Source organism: Manacus vitellinus, unplaced genomic scaffold (assembly GCF_001715985.3).
Source record: "Manacus vitellinus isolate BGI_N305 unplaced genomic scaffold, ASM171598v3 scaffold_25_pilon, whole genome shotgun sequence".
In the NCBI taxonomy this organism is placed as follows: domain Eukaryota; kingdom Metazoa; phylum Chordata; class Aves; order Passeriformes; family Pipridae; genus Manacus; species Manacus vitellinus.
In genome coordinates, this window is record NW_021939882.1 from 8,619,958 (window position 1) to 8,639,584 (window position 19,627).

Consider the following 19,627-nt stretch of genomic DNA (forward strand, 5'->3'; position numbering starts at 1 on the left):
ATGTAGAGCTGCAGACCAAGGGAAAAACAGCCCAATGCCTCAAGGAAAGGACCCCCAAGATAAGAACTCACACAAAATATTCTTCTCAGCATCACCAGGTACTCTGTTCTGCACTGTAGCTCTTCTTAGCTGTGACTTTTCCTAAGTGATATCAGATGGTGTTTGCCTTATCCAATCCCCTGTACCATTGTTCAAAGCATGCATGCACATACATAACATTAATTTCTCCAGCCTATTAATAAAAGCAGAAGAAAATAACAATGGCAAATTGGGTACAGGTTTATACAGATCTGTTTCTGCAGTCTACTTTCCTTTCTAAATTATATTTATGCATTTTCATTTCCAGTTTCTTTAAATATGAATATTGCCGACTAATTATCTTGTTACTATGATGGACACAATCCAGAAACCTAGACAAAATATGTCATAATTTCAGGTCTGATAATAAATGTTGTGGCTTGAGTCACAAGGGATTAAAGACCTTAACAAGCTTGCCCAAGAAAAGCTGGCTGCAAATGAAATTATCTTTATTTTATTTTCCCCATAAAGGGAAGGTTTAGCTCGGCATATTGCTCTCAGAGATGCACAAAGCACAACAGCTTGTTTTGGGCTGCTGCCACTCAGCTTCATGCTGCATCCCCATCTAGAGTCATTAATCTTTTACCACCAGGAACACAATTAATCATGTTTCTTTTCAGAGGAAAAAAGAGAAAAATCATAGTAATTTTCATAGAAAACACTGCAAGGTACTCCATCAATAACAGTCATTTTTCTTCTCGGTACACACTAATAGATTTGCTCACTGAAACCTGCTTGTCATTACAATATAAAAAAAAAGAGCAGTCATCTAAAATATATAAAACCAATACAAGCAATAGGAAAAACACATGAAGAAGCAGTCATCTACTTGGTTGTGCTGTGTAAGGCAGCAAATGTCCTTTTACTGACAGCTGAATCATAAAGAAGAGATAGGGTTGAAAAAAGCTGTTTATATTACTTTGGAGGTTATTTTCAAGTGCAAACATTTTTCCATTTAGCTCACACAACACGAAACCTTTGCCTAAATTATGATGCAAATTTTGATTCAAAACTTGCTGAAACCAAAAGTCTTACCAACAGTTTTGCTTGAATTAAGGCATGCTACTTGTGGATATAAAGACAATAAGTCTATGAAAGTTTGGGACTCGATGCCACCCCAGATCAGAAATGCCCACTGCCAGTTGTATAAAAATCTTACACTGTTTTCAGTCTTTAAGATCTGAGAACTTACTTGAGCTCAGCCCTCATTAGGTCACTAAGAGTTCTGGCTGAATACAAATGACAACCCAGTCACCTTCCCCACCTTCAAAATATGACATTTGCCACATGGATTCACACACATCTTTGTTGTTTTCCCTAAATATTTCATAACTTAGTCATTCTTTACAATTACATATCACAAGCTTTTATCTTTTTCCTCTGTTTTTAAGAGACACCCAGAAGACAGCTATAGACTGCCTTTTCTACTTTTTTTTAATATTTTATTTTATTTTAATCCATAAGCTAATTGGCTTTCTGGACAACCTAACCGAATTTTCCAAATTTAATTTTACGAGATGCTCCATAATATCCATTACAGCAAACACTGTCCCGCAGATTGGATTAGCAGGCTCTCTGGACCTGCTTATTTCTGAATTGAAAGTGCAGCACAGGCTGGATAAACGAATTACCTGAGCAGCGGAACTTCTTGCTCTTGATCTGGCTGATGCGTTTGTTGGCAAGGCGACGGGGATTGCTGCACCGAGCGCCGCTCGTCTCGATCGGATTATCCTGCAGGTAATCAGCCAGCCACTTCAGATGGCAGTCACACACAAATGGGTTCTGAGCTAAATGTCTGCGAGAAGGATGGCATGTTTAATCACAAGTGACCCGTGACACCGCGCTCCATCACCGCTTTTCACAAAACGCAAACCTGAGGAGCGGAGGGATTGAATAAGCTCCCCACCCCAAAAAAAAAAAACCCCAAAAAACACCCACCAAACCCCAGGCCTGGCGGAAACCACACAGAGCCGCACATGAATGGGAGAATTCTGTGAGCTACCACGTTTCACAGCTCGTTAAGCCTCCTGCAAGTGCTTTGAGGGAGGAAACAAAAACTGAGGTGGCAAAGCCCGCTTTAAAGGACACAGACCTCCCGGTCACCAAGTCCTGTGTTTTCTTCTGAAAGCTTGACGTGCTGCCTTTTGAGAGGAACGTACCTTACCTGGACATCATTTTGTATCCTGGTTTAATAGAAATTTTATCAGCAACTCAGTTTCTTAGGGATCAAATGTGAATTAGTGAAGTTCCTTGGACCTTTGGGCAAAGCCAGAAGAGATCCAGGACTCTCTTCACAAGACTGAAATTAATATTTTCAGATACTCATCATGTGTATATGTATTCTCCTTACATGTATTCTTTCCTGGAGCAAAACGTCTTATTTACAAGACTGAACTGTTTATGCAAGGTAGAACTTATCCTTCACCAAAATTTGCACAACCTGTTTCCTATGCAACTGGAAATAGGTATTATAGCACTGATTTTAACTGGGTAGTTAGACTTTGGTAACAGAAATCTACTGGAGCATCTTAGAGAGAAACAGCATTCCTCTGCTGCTGTTCTGGTTCATTCTGCCTGACAAAACTGAGCACTGTCAGGAGAGTTTGTCAGGTCTTTCCCAGAGCTGGGTTCTGATCTCAGTTAAGCTAACTTGCATCAGTCCCTCTGACCTCCAGGGGAGCAGGACACAGCTCTCCAATAACTGCAAAGACTGTTTAAGAAAAGACAGATGTTTCAATTTGGTTTGGACAGAGGTGTAAAATTATAGCCTCTGTTACTGTTTTCCACCTGTAGAAACTTCTTTTCTGTTTGTAGTTATATTTATGAACTGTCATTTAACAGAATAAGTATAAAACACAACAGGGCAATGGCTGAGCAGGAGTGGGAAGGGAAGGCATAGAGAGCAGAGAGGGCCTGAAGAAACTCAAGATGACTGCTGCAGTAGAGCCACTTGTGGTGTGAAAGGTCCAAAAAACAAACAAGCACAGAGAGACACGATATGGGTCTGGTTTTATAGCTCTAGAATAAACACAAAAGAGGGCAATCACTTGGAGTATTAAAAATGGGAGCATGAATCAAAACATTTCATGAAGAAGTGTCTTGGTGTGAAGCAACAAGTCCATTCTAAGTAAGGGCCACCAGGAATGCCAACAATACCCTGGAAGACCAAGGGGAAATGTTTATACCTTAAGGGTGTTGCCTGTTGTTTAACTTGCCCAACCTTGTATACTTCTGTGAATGAACCCTCTCTGTAGCCCCTGTTTACATCTGTGTACATATACAGAACTGGAGAGGGTTATTCCAGTGGTTTGCAGCAGGACACACTGGCCAGGTATCTGTTGGAAAACTCAGGTTGTGCCTGAAGAGGTGGCAGAAACACTGCTGCTAGAAATCAACCCTATGAGTTCATTTGTGTATGAATTAAAACGTTTACAGAACTATTTCAGCCAATGCATTTCCAGTATTAAAGTACATATGTGCATTTGTATACAAAACTTTCCAGTACTACAGTATGTGTGTGCAGATAAATTTATAATGTGCCTGTGTATTCCAGTATGTGTACATATACATACTCATACATATTTTAATACTAGAATATCAGGTTGCCAACTCCAGCTCTGAAGGAGTACTATTTACCTTATTATCTTACAACTCACAGCTTTAGGATGAGACCTTCTTCTCCAAAATATTGAGTCATTCCTGTACTTTAGCTTCTGACTCCTATTCTAATGCCTCCAAATTCAAAGACTGTCAAAAATGTTCAGTGGATTTTCTAAATGGATCAAATAATACAACATATCATTCCTCTGAAGTGAAATATCAGCTGAAATATACCATCTGTGTCATGCCCAGGTCCTACAACTTCCAACTATATACATAGATATATAAATATACACAAGTACAGACATCATTTCCACAGTCGATGAGCAGGACTCAGACCCAGAAAGGAGAGGTTCCAACTCATTAGCTCATTAAAACTTTTAGGCAATGATTCTAATAGAATCTGCTATTAATGTGTTTTATAAGTCAAATGCACATATTATCTTCCTAAAAAGCAGTACAAGCTTAACACACTTATGACATTTATGTCACCATGGGCAGGCTGTGCCAACAGCTGGCCTTGCTATCAATTGCTGAACTGATGCAATACTTCTGTTTCTTGCTCCTTTTCTTTCTGTGAGAAAAGGAGGGGCTGCTCCCCTCATGTCTCTTCCAAATTGTCTTAATGTCAGCTGCAAAGACAGGCAACATCTCTGGTGGGAAAAGAGAGAGCTGTCATTTGTGATCTGCCTGCATACTCACAGAGTCTGGATCGATCGCAGAGGTGCAAAGAGCCCCTTGCTGATGGTCTGCAGTTTGTTGTCATAAAGAGATAGCAGTTTGAGATTATGCAGACCTTGGAACGTGTTCACCCTCAGGCAGTTGATCTTATTGGCATTGAGAAGCCTGAAAACAGAGAAAAGGTTTAGAATTCGTTCATCTTGTAGTAATCAAATAAAGATAGACCGGACTTCGGGGTTAAGTCTAAAAAATTATTAATCAAGTCAACAAAGCCAACCCACATGTAAAGAAAGGGCTTCATTTTCCTCATACATTTAAAAGGTGAGAAAACAGTCAACATGAGTGCTCTCATAGCTGGGGAATATACAGTAACAGTGTGTACATACATCATACATGTCTATATATGTGACAGTGCCAGCCATCTTAAAACACGCAAAGATCGAGGGGTTTGTATGCCCAGCCCCCTCCCAATTTGCTCAAAATTCTACACAAATATTTAAGGAAGCCTTCAGCTTAATATACACAGACACAGCAAATACTCCTCACCTTGCTATTCCATGCACCCACTCATATACAATGAGAAGAACCCTTCACCACCCCCCCACCAGAATTTTCTCTACCAGCACCTGCCTTAAGTCTAACTGAAATTCTGGGAGTTTGAAAGCTCTTGATAAGCAGTGCAGGGATAATTTGATCTGACCTGATAAGGGGGCTCTGCTTTAAGCAAGGGCTCTCCAGACTCATTGTCTAGTGATCACTTGAAGACCCTTCCAAACTCTACTGTCCTACAGTTCCATGAACCTGCTCCATTTCAGTCACACCATATCCCCGTGCAGTTGCGAAAAAGCAGCACAAAGGCAATTTAAATTATTTTTTAAAAAATACATTTTGTACAGCTACACTAATCAGTTCAGCCAGAAAATCCTGGACAGTACTTGTGCAAGTTTTCTTAGATCACCCAAGTGGAGTTCTGTCCTGCATAACAAGTATATACAAACCCAACAACGAGCTGGATCTCCTGCTGAGACAATCAAACACAAGAACACTTAAATTGTCACCATCATCTGCATAGGTGGTATCTTACACTCAGAAGGAAAAGAGGCAGGAAATTACCTATTCTTCTTACAAAAGCCAAAATCCATATCTTTTGACTACTCTCAGCCCGAGGAAAAATGGTAAATTGCAAACAATGTATGTTGTTAATTAAGTTCTCTTGGGTAGAAAATTCTTTCCTTGTCAATGAATTTGAGGGGCTGCATTATTGTGGCTCTCTACAAGGCACCACACTTATGTGAAATCAGAGGATGGATATGGTTATAGGAAAAAAGGAAAATATATCCTCTACTCCTCAGCAAACAAATGCAGCATCTCAAATACACCACTAAAACCATGGGGAGCTCCCCTTTTCAACACACTGCACATACACCAGCAGAGACAACGGGGCAGCCTCCCAGGGAGGAAGTGTGTGCTTGGCAGCTGCACATGATGCCTTTCTTTTGCTCCAAAAAGTAATTCTGAAGGTGCTTGCTCTGCCTTTGCATTCCTGAAACCTTTTGAACACGGCACACTCGTTACAGTTCTCTGCTCCTGCTGTTGTTTTGGCAGAGCCTCATCACTGCAGCCAGTGGCTCCAGCAATTGTGATGGACAGGAGATGGAGGCATACTTGAGCAGTATGGAGAACTCCAGGAGAACAGGAATGCTCTGGAATGAGGGGGCTTCAGAGGAGAACTCACCTTTCCAGCCTACTGAAAAGTCAGTATCAATTTAGCTGAGTTCTCTCCTCTACATGTTGTGGAAAATGAAGTTTGACATTATTTAAGGCAAAACCCCATAAGAAGGCAATGATGGAGAAATGAGGTTACATTTTTGCATGAACTAATAGCTAAAACAATTTTATGAAATCATAAGCAGCACCAGTATGACCCCTCTGAAATCTGAATTTCTGTGACACCTAATCCACACTCCCATTGGCTCCACCAGAAGTAACAGGGTAATTTTCATATTAGGCTACAGGAAACACAGCAAAGAGCAATGTCATCCCTTCCTGCTTGCTTCTTGTAGCCATTCATGTGTCCAAGCCAAAGCAATTTTCATCCTCTCTTGGTTCTCCCATATTATGCATTTCTCCTTCCTGCTTGTACAGTATCTTATCCATTAAGAACAGGTTAGCAAGGTATGAGAAGGTAGAACCAGCTACTGAGTTTTGAACAACACCCCCAAACATGCTCTTAGGATTACAAATCCTTTGATTTCTACCCCTTGTCCTTGAGCACTGGTCCCACAGTGATTTTAGGTAATACACATCAGGTTGGATAAGCTGTTCCATGGCATCCAAAATACACAGGAAGAAAACTGAAAGCAAGTGTGTACTTCAATTTATTTTACTAGATGCTAATTGTCTTCTACTGTTATAGGGATAGTCTATGTTGCAAGCAGTACTTGCAACAAGGCATAAAGCAAAAATGAAAACAATCTCAGAAATAAGAGAATTTACAACAGAACTAAAGTTGTATTTCTACACGTGGATAACCAGGATGTCTTTTTGTGCTGCTTAAGAAGTGCAGACACAGCAGAGCTGTGCTGGGCAGATGCTGTTCACTCCTGTGCTAAGACTGGGCTTGAAGTCTAACCATCCCACTGAATAAATCCTCCCAAGCAAAGCTGACCTGGAATTGCAGTGAATACACTGGATTCAGAGTCATTCTCTCATTAGTTTCAACAAAACATGAATAAACCCAATGCTGGAAAACAGAATTCACAATGTGATGAGTTTTCCTGGCATGAATTTTCAATGACTGGGTTCATGGGGATAAAATCTGTGACATTTCCTTTAGAGCCAAATAGCAAAAATAAGAGCAACTGATCCTCTATAAAGCCACAAATACAGAGGTTCACACTCTCCTTTAAGCATCAGAGGAATCTGGAACAGGGAAATGCTTGTGCAGACTGCTCAGAGGTGGGAATTAAGGTCCTACAGAGCTTTTCTGAGGTGACAACACTATTCTGTGTATCACCCATGCAATATGTGTAGTCCCTAATCTCACCTAAAGCAAAAAACTGTGAGAAAGCAGAATAAATCATCCCTAAAATTTTTCTCCTCCTACTTACTGTGAGTTAGATGACGACTTTTGGCCAGAAGCATTAAGGTTCATTTTCCTTTAAAACCCCTCAGTTGTTTTAAAGTATCTCCTCTGTGGATATTCCCCTTGATAAATTCCAGTTCCTTGCTTAATCTTTCTTCACCAACCCAGCCCCCCTAATGGCATCTAATTATTAATTAGGTATACAAGGCTGGCCTCACATGGAGCTAAAAGTGGCTATAAGAGGTTTTTTTTAAACTAACACAAAGGCAGATGAGAAAAACATATTCCAGGAAGCAGAAACACTGAACCAGTCTGTAAAACATACTAAGGGCTCCTTTTATTGGATTTACACCAAGAGAAAGCACAGCACTAAAAGCTGAGTCTTACTTTAGCAGGAATTACATGGTATTTATTTTGCACCAATTCACGGTGCAAGTAAATTCCCCTCGTTTTCCTATTTTGTTATCAGCTTGATTGGATGAGAGTTGCACACAGCCTCCAGATGTGGGGCGGCGTTCAAAGGGAGGTTAAAAATTCAAGCAGAAATAAAACCGCCTGCTGCCCAGAGGGATGATGGATTATTAACCCAAGTTCTCCATTTTCATCCCTCTGGATATGTTAAAAACATGAAGAAACCTCTCTCAAGCCTTGGACCACCACAGAATACAGGAGGATGGTTAAAGACCTTGTGGTTTACACGCCATTGAGAGCAGTGAGCTGAGCAGAGCACTATTACAATTCCGTGAACCCATTTCCTGAAAAAGTGGATTTGTCCACACACCCTGAAATAATAACGTGTTTCAGCTAAGCCCTTGAAATGGATGTGCACTGAATTGGCTCTGTAATTGTATCAGCTGCTCATAAGCACCATCTGCATAATTAAGATGGTCCCGTAATTGAATTATATGCCCAAGCACAGTTTCAAGTGATTAACATTTAAATAACATTCTGAACTCCAAACCCAAAATGATTGAAAAAATTGGTTTTTAAGAGCAAATGGGAATGTTTATATGGCTTTTACCCCCAGGAATGTTTGCATTTTTATCTCGGTGAAGTCAAGTAATCAAACTATCAGCAAATAACCACACAACTTGGAGAATCAAACAGCAGCCGAGCAACTTTGCACAGGCTGGGGACTGCAGGCTGGTCTCTGGTGCTAGGGGATGGACCAGGAACCACCCAAGGTACATCAGTGAGCCAAAAACAAAATGCCAGGGAGAAAAGCTTCACAGAGGCACCAAAAAAACTTCTCCTCCTCTTTCAGTAGCTTTGTGTTTTGACAGCAGCGACAACATGATGAGAATGAAAATGTTTGGCATCCTGTGAACTGGCTGGCACATCCCACATGCCAGACTCCACTGGGGAAAATGAGAACTCACCAGAAAAAGGCAGATATAAAAGGCAGAGGAGGCTTGTTTGGAAAAGGAGAACCGGGTAACAGTTTTGCATGGGTAAGAGCAGAATACAAATTGAACAGACGTGACCTTTATAGAAAATCAATAGCCAAAAGTTTCACCTACATTCAAAGGCACTATAGGGCAGCAAGGAAAGAACTCAGCAGGAACTTTTCCTTAGGATATACAACACATAGCACAGGAAGTCAAAAAAACAAATCAGCATGTATTTTTCAGCATTTTCTCCTGACATTCTTAGGGAACCAAGTGTCATCTTTGATTTAACACGACTTATCAGGGGAGAGCAGCTCAAGTGTCAATATGGCAACATCCAGTCAAGTACTTGGTCAGCCCAGCAGTCAAGGACAAGCAACATCTAATGACAGAAATGTGTGTGCTCCTGCTTACTTATTGGCAAAATAAGTATATTAGGTTTCAGGAATGTTTTAAACTGGCCTGAACTGTCAGGGAACATTCTGATTGCCTCCCACTGTGTCAAGATACTTAGACATCTACTAAAATTTACATTTTCTAATGTGATGACTGACCACTGAAGAGTCTGTCAGTGCTTCAATTGATAACAACCAGTGTGAAATCATCATCATGCTTGCTTGAAACAGCTTCAAGTGTTTCTCCATGTTCAGGAAGCTGGATGATGGTGATGACAAATTTATTCAAAGTAAATTAAAAAGGAAAAGTCACAAGCTGATAATGAGTCGAGAAGGAAGCACAGAGTCTGACAGTCTGACAGTCCTGTTCTGGAGAGATTTTAAAGAAAGATTTCAATTCTGATCCAAAAAACTGCAACTCCAGCTGAACACCATCCATAAAACAACCCTGTGGTACTCCTGTTACTACCTGGAGAATTATAAGCACGTGTTGTCACAGCATCCAGACTTCTGTTATTTAAAATTCAGTATTGTCTAACTTGTGCCTGCTGATAAGGTCACAGCTGATTCCAGATAACCACATGATAATTCAGATGCACCACAGAATGAACGCATTTTATCAGCTTTCTACACTATCAGGAAGTTGGTTCCTCATGTTCTGATAAGCAGGAGAGTTTCTGTCAGGTGGGTCCAGCTCGGAGCACTGGCGTCAGAGGAACTAATGAATTCCACACTGACGTAGGAACCAGTGGTTGTTTTGGGAACCTGCATCAGCCAGGCTGCACAAGTGGCACAGAAAAGGCAGATGCTGGTGCAGTCTTTCATTAGTGCTTGACTGTAATTGTATTTCTGAGTCTGGCAGATGCTGCTCCCTCACTTTAACAGCAGTTATTGAGTTTAGTAACATTATCACAATAGCAGCCTAAATGCAGAAATCTGAAGGAAAAAACCTTGAGGCAAATGGCTGGAAAACAATTCTAAAGCTACTAAATAGGTCTGTGCAGAGAGCATTCTGTCCTGGACTAAAAGGATGAGTGTAGCCAGAAATATTCAGAGTTATCAAGAGAAAAGCTCATACGTCATTTTACTAAGAATTTGGATTCACAGAACCCAGAATTGACACAGGTTGCAAAGGACCTTCAGGTCACCTGGTCTGAACCTCACTCAAAGGTGATTTGTACATAGTTAATGCAGAGATGTGCTTTATCTGAGAAATAATTATTTCACCAGATCACAGGATAATTCAGAATTGCAGGAACCTTGAATGGTTTCTTGTCTTGTTAGACTGCCAAAACAGGATGAGCTCTAAGGTCACACCAGGTTGCTTAGAGCTCTATTCAGCTTGGTCTTTAAAGTCTTCAAGGACAGAGAATGCACAACTTTCTGGGCAGCCTACTCCAACTACTTGACACTGCTGTGAAAACATTTCCCCCTTACATCTGGTCAGAAGGTCTCTTTTTTAACTGCCTGTTGTCTTTCTTCATGAAAAAATTGAAGAACTCCACAGAGCATGAAGATTTTAAACATCACTTAAAGCCCAGATCACTATGGGGAGGAGAAGAGACTACAGTGCTATAAAGAACTTGTAAATGGAAACTGTAATTTCTTTATTCTGACATTTGTATGCTATTTACACAGCTGTTTAATGATACTTATCTATACAACAGTATAATGTAAACAATGCCAAATACTGGAATTGGCGTACATTCTTTTTTTTTAATAATATGTATGGGTATGTGCATCTCTGGATTGCCTTTGAGTTTCTAATGAGCCCCTAATAAGTATACAATAAATAATTGGTAGATCCTGTTTTAAGGTCCTCAGTAGTGGGATTCAATTTACAGTTACAAATCAAGACAACCACTTCAAACTTGGCAAATTTGTCATGGAGATATTTTCCAAGCAACCTAGCCAGAAAAGAGATGGGAGTACCAGTTATCTGCTTATTCATACCAGGAGAACCAGCATAAAAAGCAAGCTAAAAAAGAGAATAACTCAAACCAAAATTTGACCAGTTGAATTTTGGGAGGACTGATAACAGCAGTTCCTGAAAGTGCACACATGACTTGGCACTTCACACAAGTCTACTTTATGTAAAGGTCAGTTGAAGTTGTAAATATTAGACCTAGTTCCAATTTTAACCCAGGTTAGCTGAGTGACAATTTTTCGCCGCTTTTGAAGTTATTTTATCTGTCAGTATGTCAAACTCCATCCACCAATATTATTGGTCTTTTACAACTGCAGTGTTGAGTTTTCCCTAATGATCAGAATATTAGGTGAAAGAGGAGAAGGCTGTAAGATTTTGGCTTTTGGCTTTGCTTTCTGAGAGAGGAATACAACAAACCTCTGATTTCGATGTATCTGTACCCCAGGAGTAGATCCACGTTTAGCAACATCAAAACAGAGCCCACTGGGGGGATTCTTTCTTGCTCACTAAGCCATAGGGATCACAACTGTAAGGTTTAGGATCAACACGCCTGAGCACTTTATGATTGGTAACTGTGCAAAGTAAATTTCCTCAAGGAGAAGGATTTATTGAAAACTGATACTTGCCAGACATCTGAAAAATGAGACCTCACCCCCCATATTATTCTGCTACACAGTGTCTTTAAGCAGCAGAGATTTTATGATACCTCCTCGTTCCAGGAAGCGGAGCCCCGCGAAGCACACAGCGCAGGGCTGTAATAAAAGGGCTCCCAGAATGTTTGTTTTAATCTGGTTGCAGAGGGTGTATGGCTTAGCTGTGACAAACGCTGGCTCACAAAGTCAGTGCCCATCACCCCCAGCTCACCGCAGGACCGGGCAGGAGCCGTCAGCGATCCCTGTCACAGAGCTGCTGAGAGACAGGGAGCTGCTCAGTGCTGTGCCCTGCCCCCTGTGCAGTGACTGGCAGGCACGCTGGCAAACTCAAGGGCTCCTGAAAGACCTGGTCCACATTCCAGGGAAGTTGAAAGACAGGTGAGCAGGACATTTAAATATGTTCCCTGTTTCCAGACAGAGGTCGGGTTGAAGGGCTCCTGGACAGGAGTTCAAACTGTCTGCAGCAAAGGGTTACTTGAAAACTTCCACCTTAAACTGGAGCCCTCGCTATTCTTTTGGTATTCAAATGCAAGATACACAAACAATGTTAATTAATCAAACATTATTTCACGGCTTGGATGGATTGCTCCCCCAGTGAAAGTTTCAGTTCACTGTATATGAAAAATAAAAACCCTAAAAAATCAGACTCCAGTTATCCTTTTCTGGAAAAAAGTATAGCTCTCTCAAATGCAAAATGACCTAAAACTCTCAGAAGACACTGGATCCAACCTGCTGAAAAGAAAGTATGAGGACAGGGTACAGTAGCTACAGCAGCTTTCTAGCATCCTCTTCAAAAAGGATATGGAAAACTACATGGTCCAAGAAAGGCTCCTGCTCCATAGAAGAGATGTGCAGTCAGACTGTAGAATGATGTTTGCTGCTGTGTTAGGTACAACTCCACATTTAGGAAGACTTAATATTTGTGAAATCAGGAATTTAACAAAAATTCAATTGCAATTAATTCTGTGGGGAATGTCAACTACTTAAGACAGCTAATTATAATGAAAACTTCATAAGCAACATTCTGTATTAACCCCATAGGGTTTAAGAAAAAAACAACAAAACAAGAAAAACAACAAGGAAACCACCACCCCTTATTATCTAACCATGCCTAGTTATTTTCCTGCCAAATACTGTATCACACTGGCTTACCCACCTCTGTCTTCTATGACAGAAACACAGAATGGTAAGATCAGCCAGGTGGTCTAAAACTTTTTCCAAATTCATGTCCCACACCCCCAAGTCAAACAGGGCAGTTTAAGGTGCCACCAGGCCTGAGTTGAGTGTGACTTTACCCAGCTATGGGTCTCCTGACATCAGCAGCACAGTCTGCAGATGTAAGGCACTTACACGGGACAATTCAGCCAAAATACAAGGGCAATAATTTGGGCCTATATTGTGACAGTATTTTTAAACACAAGGATAATGACATTTCTGAGAAATTCTGATGAGTCTTATCCAAAAAATTAATAAGACTATTCTCCTTTCTGCAATTTCACAGTGATTTTTTTCCTTCTATATAACACAGGACCCACAGGGACTCCCTTTTTCTCATTGTGTTCTGCTTCACCATAACACTTTCAAGAATCCTTCTGCTCCAGCTCAGGAAATCAGACAGGCTACCAGGATACCTTAATCAGAGCGTTCTTATCAGTGTGTCTCCAGACTAATAAGAAGAAATCCAATCTAGTGCCCACTGAACACTAAATTAGATCTAATCACAGGGCACTCTTCCAATTCTTCAACAGCAGGTCTAGGACCAACGAATGCCATTTATTTTTTTAGTGCCCATTAAAATACTACAAGCAATCTCATAACAGCTGCTTCAAAGCCACAATCAGAAAAGTGTGCAAACATCTGTTTGCATTTAAAGGATGATCATTCAGTGCTCTCCTTGCCAAAAGATACTTTACATTCAAACACTTTCAAAGACCCTGAAAGGCTTCAGCATCAATGCTTTGGAAATCCCATAATAGGGTAACCTACTTAGATCTTCTCAGCTTGAGAATGTTTAAATGGTTGAAGCACAACCCCTTTCAATGGTTCTGGTTCTCTGGTATGTAGGTTTTATCTCCTTTACAATAAGGCATCACTTGAACTAAAATTCTGACTGGAAAATTACTTCATCTTGGCTGAAATATATACAGGACTATAGTATAAAGGTCTTGAAAATTGTTTAACGCCTTGTGCACAAGTTCTAGACCCTTATTTTTGTAGGACACTGTGATCCATGTGGTGAGTTGGTTTTTTTTCTATTATTTTTTTTTCCTACTGGGGAAGATCCTATCTGTAAAGTGTCCTGGGTTAGACAGAGCAACTGTATCACTTCAAACTTGTAATCATGAAACATTTAGGGTGAAGGACTATCATAAGGCTCAGACAAGGACTAACCTGCTGGTCACCTCTGCTCATACCCAGTCCCAGCTCCTCAGCACTCTCAGTTATTGCCCTCCCACGTGGCAAACCATCTCCCCCTTAAATACACAGTCTCCTCTTGCTGCCCATGGAGACACTGAGTTACAACAAACCTGTGAGGTGTGGGCCAGGAGAAAGGAAAGGAGCTGCCAGAAGGTGTGTGTGCCAAAGGGGAAGATAAAATGGTTGGCAGTGTGAGCAGGAGATGAACAGCTCAGGGGCTGTCACAGCCGAACCACAGCTGCTCTCACTTGTCCTTGTCTAGAACAGGGTGGTCCATGTTTGCAATTAAGATCTTATGGATAAATTACACATCTGAGTAGTCCTTCCCTTAACATACAGAGCAACTATTTCATTTTACTTCTTTGGCTTTGCTCATGAATTTCCAATCTAAACCTGTGCTTACTTTTATACAGCACGATAAGGATGGCAAAGACTGCAGTCACAGAGTGACAGCCCCAATGACAATCATGAACTTCTGGATATTCATTGCTGGCTATGTCAGGATCATCAGAGAGGCTTAAAATAACGTGCCCAGAAGGTACATTATATTCTATATTTTATATGATTTATTGTTTGGGAGCTGAGTGCTGCTTGTGATATAAACCAGAATCGATTAATTTATGACATATCACCTTTATTTTCTGACTGCATCATCCATGATGGTAATCAGAACATTAGGAATACATATTAAACTCACTTCACTTCTGCTCCCTCTACTGACTGGCTGATGATTCCCTTCTCTTTGAAGGAGCTACTGGTTCCCAATGTGATTATGGAGACAGGAGTGAAATTTGCAATTTCACATTTGGCTTAGGAAATTTTTTCTGCTACATTAATCTGCACTGACCATATACAACTTCCCCTGATCATGTTAAATCACACACGGCATAAAACCCTCAAATCACAATATATTGTGAAATCATTTCCCCCGCAGCTGAGCCGCTTTGGACGTAAGAAGAAGATGGAGCTGAGCAGGAGCTGCAACAATCAGATCTTTCCCAGTGCCCTTTCCCTTGCCTGTGCAGGTACTGGCAGCACAGCCCTCAAAGATCCAGACATTCAACCACAAGTGCTAAATGTGTAAAAACAATCAGATGGCATCCCCACCCACGCATCAGCCGGTGACCAAATTTCCTTTCTTGGACTTCACTGCCTCTCTCATTTCCTCCCCACACTCAAATCCTCTGTGTCTATTATCCATTATACACACTGTGCTATAAAACTGTTGACACCTCCCTTTCTTTTTTTTTCAGCCCTTGCCTCCCTCTTGCCTGACACAGACACAACAGACTAGCACATCCCAGTGAGTTTGCAGGGGAAAAGGTGGTGATATTAATGTCAGAAGCTGAAAAAACCAGTAAATCTAGCTAGTCTGTAAAATAAAGGAGAGGAAGGGATCATACTCACAGCAGCTGCAGAGACACAAGATCATCAAAAAGGCCCTGGGGAATCTCCGTGATCTTGTTTCCATAGAGCACTCTGCAAGATTCAGGAAGACAAAATAAATCTTAAATAACAGCCCAGTTTAGTGTCCTCCCACATCTCTGCATTATCATCTTTATTGATCTTGTGCACCATGCCCAGGATCTGTGGGCATTTCATTTAACCACTGATCTCATTTTCTTTTCAGAGAGCACATGGTATTAAATGAGTCGTTATGATTCAGGCTTCGTCTGGTGTTGGAAAGCATTTCTAATGTAGAAACTGGACATCATCCAAAATCTGTATCTGAAATATTTTTCATTCTGTTAAGGGATTTTTTTTTTTCACCCTTTTTAGAAATATTTTAACCACTGAAAGGCACATTGTCTGATGCAAAAACCTAGAATTCCGCTCAGCAATACTGAATTTAAAAGCCAGGGAGCACAAGCCGGTTGTAGATAAAATTTCATATAACTGAGTCTCTTAAGATACAGTAATTGGCATGAAATGTGACACAGGCATCATTGGATAAAATATTATGGCTTCACCAGCTGCTGTTACCATTTCAACGAGATAATATAAAGAAATTTATCCTGAACTGGAAGTAGACATGTATTTCAGAAACTCCAAAATAATTTAGGCATGGCTTAGTTATAAAAATCAGTAAAGCTTTAATAATAAAAATGAGAGTCACTGTATATATTTATTCAACCATAAATATATGACCTGGTATCCACGATTCAGTTTCAATATTAAAAAATATTTCATTTTTAATGGAAAAATGCACATATATCATCCTCAGGAAACTGAACTAAAGGGGAAAAGGGACAGAAGCACCATTATGCTGAGATGTGCTACCCAGTGATCAGAACAAAATCACGTTTGACAGAACACCTGAATTTCAATCATGGCTGAAGTAGTTACTCATGTCATTACTGCAAGTTGGTAACATTTGTCAAAACCAGAAAGTGCATGAGGAGCTTCCGTGGGTCCTGGGAAAAGGGAAGATGATTAGGGTCCCTCTGAAAATATTTTCCCTTACCTAAACATTTTAATAGACTTCAAATTGGGCAAAACAGTATTTATGTAATTCCTATGCCCTGCACAGGACATGGTAAATGGTTAAAAACCAGCTCATGCCAAAACTTTGGTGCTTATGTGCCACTAAACTGGTTAATTCCCTAACTTTTTCATGTGGAACAATATCCTAGCAATGAATCAAACAGCCATATGAGGCTTGAATGCTGGCTGAAATCCCGCAATTACCCTGTCTTACAACATTTGAAATATTATGAAGAGTTGGACATACTGAAAAACAAACTCCCTGGCATGACAGACCCCTTCCAATACCCTCTGGCCCTGCCAGAGCATCACCACTTCAGTTTACTCTTCATCAGTCACTGCAAGTCTATCACCCCTGGGGGAGCCTTCCCAGATCAGCTCATTTCTGAGCCTCAATAAAATGACTCTAAATAGAATAACACCACTTAAATATGAAAATCCAAACTTGAAACTTCATTTTTCATTACTTTTGCAGTCTAGCAGGAGCTGAAGTGCTACCCAAGAAACCAGTGATCACCCAGCATTATATTTTCTCTAAACAAATGTGACATGATTTCTCTTTATCTATTGCAGAGTCACGAGGTTGGCTTTTAATGTGCTGTTCCAGTGGCTGTATTCTGTGGGTAATGAATGCTTGTAAATCTTCCTAATTGTTTCTTAACTTCAGCTTCAGGAGACACACACAATTTCCTACTTCAACAAAATTTCATGCAAGTCACACAGACTTTTATACTCTACCCAAAGCTGGAGAGAAATGGTGGCTGAACTTTGAGAAGTTCAACAGGACCATTTAGATGCAGATTCAAACTATGGGAGAACATTTAAGTCATTGAATTTCACTGGGCTCTGAACCAACATGTGAGTGGCTGACTCACAGACTTTTTTAACTGATGTGTGCACCTGTATCAAGAAGCAAAAGCAAAACCTCTGCAAATAAAATATTTGTAAAAGGTTAAAACATTAATTTAATGCCCACAGAATCCAGTTTACACTCATTTCACTTTCCAGTCTTTCTGAAAGATGATTTCTTTAGCAAGTACATCATCTGCATACCGAGTTCAGTTTACGAGCTCTGAGGTATTTGAGAAACATCTTCCTTAGTTTGGGAAATAGCAGGATCATCAACAGTGATCAACAATGCAGAATAGTCTATCATATAAGAAGGAGTTGAGAATATAAACTTTACAAAATACTCATGGAAAGTAAAAACATCCCCACTCCAGCCTAAGGGTTATTTTGGCTGCAGAGGTAAAAACACTTATGGAAAGCAAACCCTTAAAGAAATCCCCACTCACACCCAGTGCAGTTGTTACCCATGGTACAACTGAATGCAAAATAAGACTCTCAGAGTAATTCCTTCATTTACTTTTAATGTAAGAGTCAGAAGGTCAGAGTGCAGTGTGTCACTGAATTTTAAACCTTGGACGTGTTTATACATGCCCTTTATTATTTTCAGCAAAATAAAACAGATTAAAATAGCTTATAAAATAAAAACAAAGCTTCGGTTTTTAGAAGCCGTGAAAAGGAAAATAAGCATTTCCCAACCTAATTGGGCTTATGTGCATGTGGCACATTAACACTGGAACAGATTAACAGCTAAACAAAAGTCAGTATGAGAGCTCATATTCTCATCTCTAATTCATATTCATGTTCAGCACTACCCAGAGCCAAATTAGTTAATGCCACGTCTGCCTGCCATGGCAGGGCTGCAGGGAGAGGCAAAGAGGTGGGGAGATCCCAGTGCACTGCACCCCATTTCTGGAGTTCCTTATGGCCACTTGCTCTAAGAAAAAGCACAGAAAACTTGCTTTCCTCAGAGTTCTCTTTTTTTTTTCTTTTTTTTCTGTTTAAGACAGAAAAATCATCCTCATCCCAATGAACATGACATTGGTCAGGTTCTGCCAGGCTGGGTATTACTGCAGCACTCTCCTCTCCTCCTGCCAGCTGCCCATCACCTCAACATTCCCAGAACCGCAGAAAAGAAACCAAACAAAAACCCCTAATAAAAAAAAAAACAACCCAACTTCAAACTGCCATATAAAGGGAAACACAACCAAATCAACTCAAGAACTTCATTTAAATCTTCAATAATTTACCAGCAGAGATAAATTACAGCAGATCTGCCCATGGCATTACAAGTTCTAAAAATGGATGTTCACTTGCAGCCCTCACACATGTTGCAGGACATGCAGGTGGCCTGGTTAAAGTGCAGGCTTGGCCCAGGAACACGACCCTTCTCCCATCCCAGAGCACCTGAAATGTTAGACTCAAAATATTTTCTTATTAAAAATACACTAACAAGGTTAATACATAATAAAAATCAAATTAGCTCAGTAATTGCTGCCAATAGACAGCAAATCAGTGAATTAGAACAACTTTTATTAGAACACCAAAAAATTACGAAAACTTTTACTGTGCTCCTGATTTTTCATTTGCATCTCAACTTCAGGAGACCAAATGAGCCCCAGGCCTGACAAATACGACACCACATAAAGCACAGACCCCTGGCAGCACTGTGAGCATTGGAGGAGATCCCTGGAAGAAGCACCCTGAAGAGTTATTACGGATCTGCAAGAAGAAATTATACAAATATATAACAGCCATAATGAGGCGTTATGTTTCTTCAGCCTGGTTCTGGCATCGTATTTCAATATTCCCCCAACAATGCATCTATTCCAAGACACAATTAGATATTAAATTTCCAGTTAAATAATTAATTGTTACTACTAAACTTCAGGTTTTGCAGATTAATCCAACGGATGTTGTAAGTAGTTAAAAATAAAGATTAAAGGGTGGAAACAGTCACTGCATGGCTTCATCTACAAGCCTGGGACACACCAGACAAAGGAAGCACTGGAAGCACACATAACCACAACTGTGTTTTCTTGGATGAGAAGGTAACTAAGCCTGCATCAAAC

The 19,627-nt window shown here is 40.4% G+C and overlaps 1 protein-coding gene across 1 annotated transcript in view; it reads right to left on the minus strand.

Moving 5' to 3' along the window:
* SLIT3 (slit guidance ligand 3) overlaps positions 1 to 19,627 on the minus strand; it is a 475,112-nt gene that overhangs the window by 125,512 nt on the left and 329,973 nt on the right. Inside the window, exons 12-14 of the mRNA XM_008928306.3 lie at positions 15,633 to 15,704; positions 4,381 to 4,524; positions 1,710 to 1,873 (exon numbers count right to left, since the gene is read on the minus strand). Coding sequence (XP_008926554.3) covers positions 1,710 to 1,873; positions 4,381 to 4,524; positions 15,633 to 15,704 — 380 coding nt within the window. The remainder of the gene's footprint in view (positions 1 to 1,709; positions 1,874 to 4,380; positions 4,525 to 15,632; positions 15,705 to 19,627) is intronic.